The 5,271-nt window shown below is 46.6% G+C and overlaps 1 protein-coding gene across 2 annotated transcripts in view; it reads left to right on the top strand.

The window, feature by feature from the left end:
• Positions 1 to 50: 50 nt before the first annotated feature.
• Positions 51 to 5,271, top strand: part of BPIFC (BPI fold containing family C) — a 62,801-nt gene continuing 57,580 nt past the window's right edge. Inside the window, exons 1-2 of one of the 2 annotated variants that reach the window (XM_008257061.4) lie at positions 51 to 2,119; positions 2,228 to 2,317. In XM_008257061.4, the coding sequence (XP_008255283.3) occupies positions 2,096 to 2,119; positions 2,228 to 2,317 (114 nt within the window). In that variant the 5' untranslated portion in view covers positions 51 to 2,095. Of the gene's footprint in view, positions 2,318 to 5,271 lie in introns of both variants that reach the window. The other variant, XM_070051323.1, reaches the window with a different exon arrangement.

Here is a 5,271-nt window from a genome sequence, read left to right as displayed (position 1 = left end):
TGCCTGGGAGGTGGGGGGCGCGAGGCGCACACTGCGCAGGCGCCGACTCTGCCGCCCGGCGCGCTGGCTGCCGTACTTCCGGGGTGGTGGCTGTGCGGGCGCCCTCTGGGGTGCCTGACGGGACCTGGGCGCTGGAAAGTCGCCGCCGCTCAAGGACCTGCTCCTTGCCCATTTCTGCCGTGGCAGTTTCCTGAGAAAACTTTTGGGCTGAGGCTCCTTGGATTGAGCCGCGGCTCCGGTTAACTTGCTCCTGCCACAGCAGAATGTGAAGAAAGGGTTTACGACTGGAGGGTCTGTGTCGGAGACTGGGTAGCAGACACCCCGGAACGTAGCGGCTTAAAGCAGCAACCACAGTTGGGGTGGCCTGGCGGGATCGCCCTGCCTCAGGGTCTCTTGAGACGTGGGCCGGGGCCGCTGTCGTCTGAGGTGGACATGGGCTGGTGCGCCGACCCCCGCGACGGCTCACGCTCAGGACTCGGCGGGCGGCCTCGGCTTTCCCCCCCGAACCGCCCAGGCGCGCCAGCTGGCTTGCCTCGGAGGGAGACGTCCAAGAGAGAGACCAAGTCAAAGCCACCGTGCCTCTTATCACCTGGCCTCTGAAGTCCCACACCAGTGCTTCTGCCTTCTGGTCACAAACCCAGCCCCTCAGCGTGGGAGCATCAGCCCAGAGGCGTGAATACCGACAGGGTTGATTGGGGGTCCACCAGGGATCATCCTGGGGGTTCTGACAGTGGTGATGACGATGACTTGGGCGAGGGACCGGATGTCATCGAGTCTGGTCCTTGGGTGAGGACCGTGGTCCAAATGATTGCACATGTACGTCTCTGCCAACAGGTGGCAGCACTTGTCCACATCCTGGCTTTCGTTCTGCGTGTTGATGACTGATCGCAGCCTAAGTGCCAGAAACAGAAACCAAAGAGCCGTGTTCCTGCCCTGGCCATGCCATTTGTGATTTAGTGAATCAACTTGTGCAGCAGAGTGAAAAAAAAATGGCTTTTGTTTAATAGAGATAAGTATAGGTGGAGGAGGGTTGCCCAGTAGACTTTATAGTAGCAAGCAGTATAGGATTGAGGAAGGGTGTTAGGACCAGGGTGACAGTGATCACAGTGCAGGACAGAGTAGGGACATCCCAGGAAATGAAGCACCTTGAGCTGAGCAATTTGGACACATGCTGGAATGTATGGGAGGCCACTAAAGCGTTTGAAGCCGAGGAATCTACTAGAAGCCAACTCTGACTGACTACACAGTAAAGGGGTGACTCTACAGGGAATTGAGGGAAGATGGGGAAAGTAGTGCCAGGCGAAGCTTCCAAGACCAAAGCTCAGAACCATGCTGTAAAACTGGCCTGGTGCAGAAACTGCTACAATCGGGATTGTTGTTGTCACACACACTACCCTGCAGGAAGCTGCTGCCACCATAGCCAGGAACCACTGGAGAATGGCTGCCATTCCTGTCATCGAGTATCACATTCTTGTGTAACCTCCTGCACCAACAAAATGCCAAACTTCCAAAAGAGCCTGTTGCTTCATCTTGCTTCCAAATCACAGGCTCACTGGAGTGCATCTAATAGAATCTAGGTCCCACACCTGAGCTTGAACTCCAAAGGAGACTGGTAGCTGGGGTGTGAACTCCTCCCTTGGGGAAGCAGGACTCATAGTATTGAAATCCACATCCTCCCCCCACAAATATGGGGCAGGCTGTTCCGAAGGTGTTAGGAAGCAATGTATCTGACAGGTGTATAATGCCAAGGGCACACTCAGATCTGAAATGTGAATCTGTCATCTATCGCTGAAGGGCGGAGGGGTAGAGATTGCATCAGTTTCTTCACTTCACCACCAGTGACATTTTGGGTCACAGAGGCCTTACTGTGGGGACAGTTCTATGCATTGTACGATGTTTAGCAGCATTCCTGAACTCTCTCCACAAAATATCAGTACCACCCTCTACCTCCCAAGTTGTAAGAACCAAAGGTGCTTCATAAATTGATAAATATCCCTCCGGAGACAAAAATCACCTTGAAAACCACCGAATTTGAGACCAGCTCAGGAAGGTCTTTTGGTAACAGAGAAGAAATGAATTTGTGGACTGTCAGTGGATGGACAGGGAAAATGTCACAGAAGTAAGAATAATAGAACTTGGAAATGATTAAACTTAGAAGCTTTGACAGATCTATCATAATAGTGACATAAACAAAAGTTTGTTTCTCTCTGAAATATCACTTTTACAGAAAACAATGCAAGACTACTGTGATGATACTCTTTGGAGACCATTTTCGGAGCCCATCTATAGTCTACTTCTGAGTACTACGTACGCCTATGTAAGTTATCTACAAAAGTGATAATGGTCGAGAGAACATGTCAGGTGTGTTGGAAAGATTCAGGGAGATAATACCTATTTGCGCTGTTTCAGGCCACTAAGTGTGTGATCATTTATTAAGGCAACAGCAGGAGACTAGGATACCTGGGATCATTGTTGTACTCCTCTGCCTAACATGGTTCAATTGCTGGGGTGGTGGAAATAATCCAGTCACAGGAGTATGGGAGGATCCTGGAAGAGAACCAGAGCATCCTCAAGGCACTGCTAAGATTTTGGGTAGTCAAGGGAACAGACCTCCAAACTCTGCAAGGTCTGTGAGAATACCCCACACCTTTCTCACAATTATGTCCCTCCTTGAGAATTGTTTTACTTTTTGCAGGATGTCGTTTTAATGGGTGCAAGCAATAGATACCTGGAACTTTAATACTTCAGAAATTCAATTTTTTGATGGATCATTTCATGGTACACTATAAATAGGATGTCAGTTTCCTGCAAGGATCCATTTGTTGGCTCCCTTTGGCTAACATTTTTTAAAGATTAATTAATTAATTAATTAATTAATTTGAAAGGCAGAGTTACAGAGAGGCAGAGAGAGAAAGAGAAGTCTTCCATCCACTGGTTTACTCCCCAGATGGCCGCAATGGCCAGAACTGTGCTGATCTGAAGCCAGGAGCCAGGAGCTTCATCCAGGCCTCCCACGTGGGTGAGGAGCCCAAGTACTTGAGCCATCTTCTACTGCTTTCCCAGGCCATAGCAGAGAGCTGGATCAGAAGAGGAGCAATCTGGACTCAAACTGGTGCCTTTGGCTAATTTTTTAAATAAGTGTTTAATTTCAGGGCCAGTGCTGTGGTGCAGTGAGTTAATGCCCTGTCTTGAGGCGCCAGCATCCCATATGGGTGCCGATTTGAGACCTGGCTGCTCCACTTCTGACCCAGCTCTCTGCTATGGCCTGGGAAAGCAGTAGAAGATGGCCCAAATCCTTGGGCCCCTGCGCCCATGTGGGAGACCCGGAAGAAGCTCCTAGCTCCTGGCTTTGGATCAGCGCAACTCCAGCCATTGCGACAAGTTGGGGAGTGGACCATCGGATGGAAGACCTCTCTCTCTCTCTCTCTCTCTCTCTCTCTGCTTCTCCTCTCTCTGTGTAATTCTGACTTTCAAATGGGTAAATCTTTTTTAAAAAAAAAAGTGTTTAATTTTTAGAACAGTTTTAAATTTATAAAATTATTGTAGAGAGTTCCCATATACTGGTGTTCCCTATAAACAGTTTAATGTGGCACATTTATGACATTTCTACTAACTGAAGTTCCTACTCTATTTGCACTTTCTGTTTTGTACCTACTGTTCTTTTTCAGTTCTAAGATCCCACCCGCATTACATGTAGTCATCATGTCTCCTTGGACTCCTCTTGGTTGTAACAGTTTCTTAGATTTTCTTTGCTTTTCATTACCTTGACTGTTTTGAGGAGCACCCATCAGGTACTTTTTAGGTTGTTCCTGAGTTGACATTTGTCTGATACTTATCTCGTGGTTAGACTGAGATAATGTGTTCTTGGGAGGAAGACCACAGAGATAAAGTGCCTTTCTTGTCACATCACATCAGTAGGACTTACCAGCAGTATGACTTGTTGCTGTTATTGTCAACCCTGGTCATTTGGCTTTTCCACTGCCACTCTCTTTGTCCCCTTTTCATATCAAAACCTTCAGAAGAAAGTTACCATGTGCAGCCCACACTTAAACAGTAGGACTTAACCATTCCACCTGCTGAAGGGTGGAGCATCTGCATAAATTATTTGGATTTTTCTACACAATAATATCAGTATAGAATTATGAATATTTTATGATCAATTTGTTGTTGCTTAGTTTTGTCCACTGTGGGAGACCTTTCTGTTGACATCTATTCATTTGAAATCACTGTGGATTTTTGTTCACTTTCTTGTTTTGTTTTTGAATACTTTCTTAATTTCTGGCCCTACAAGATGCTGCTGAATCACTTGGTATATTTCCTACCCAATCTTCAAATCAGCCATTTTTCCAAGAGGCCCTACCTAGCTCCTTTTATCAGAGAATTATATTAGAAACCAAGATCTGGGTGTTTGGTGTGTTAATTGTTATGGGAGTGTCATTGCTTCTGTGCCTCAGCTGACAGAGCAAAGAGATAAGTTCGTATGTATGTGCTATATCTATATGTAACTCTGTGTGTGTGTGTGTAGCTAAGCATAAGATCATTCTGATGTTTCTACTACCATATGAGTCATACACTAGTCTCCTCTTTTGCAACCATGAGAAACCTGGCTCCAGCCATCCACCTTCTATTTACTCAATTGCTTAATTCTAGCAAATATGTATAGTGGTTTCAGAATTGTTATCCTATGCCCATGTAGGAAACAACATTATCAACTAGAGTACAATGCTTATATACAGTTCCTGTTACATTTGGTTTTACAGACTACTCATTTCCAAAGTTTGTTATGTCAGCACTTTATTCCTCCATGCCCTTCAGTTAGGATGTTTGCAATACATTTAGATTTTTCTGTCAAATATATATACATTAAGGTTTAGGGGCCAGCGCTATGGCGTAGCAGGTAAAGCCAGCACCTGCAGTGCTGACATCCCATAAGGGCACCAGTTCAAGTCACTTCCAATCCAGCTCTCTGCTATGGTCTGGGAAAGCAGTAGAAGATGGCCCAAGTCCTTGGGCTCCTGCACCCATGTGGGAGACCCAGAAGAAGCTCCTGGCTCCGGGCTTTGGATCAATGCAGCTTCAACCATGGCAGCCAATTGGGGAGTGAACTAGTGGATGGAAGACCTCCCTCTCTCTCTCTCTGACTCTCCTTCTCTCTGTGTGTAACTCTGACTTACAAATAAATAAATAAATCTTTAGAAAAAAACTGTTTATATTTTGGAGGCTGGCGTTGTAGCATAGGGGTAAAGCTGCCATCTGCAAAGCTAGCATCCC

The sequence above is a fragment of the Oryctolagus cuniculus genome, chromosome 11 (assembly GCF_964237555.1).
Source record: "Oryctolagus cuniculus chromosome 11, mOryCun1.1, whole genome shotgun sequence".
Lineage (NCBI taxonomy): Eukaryota > Metazoa > Chordata > Mammalia > Lagomorpha > Leporidae > Oryctolagus > Oryctolagus cuniculus.
Note: the sequence above shows the minus strand (reverse complement) of the source record. Positions and strands in the feature narration are given on the sequence as shown.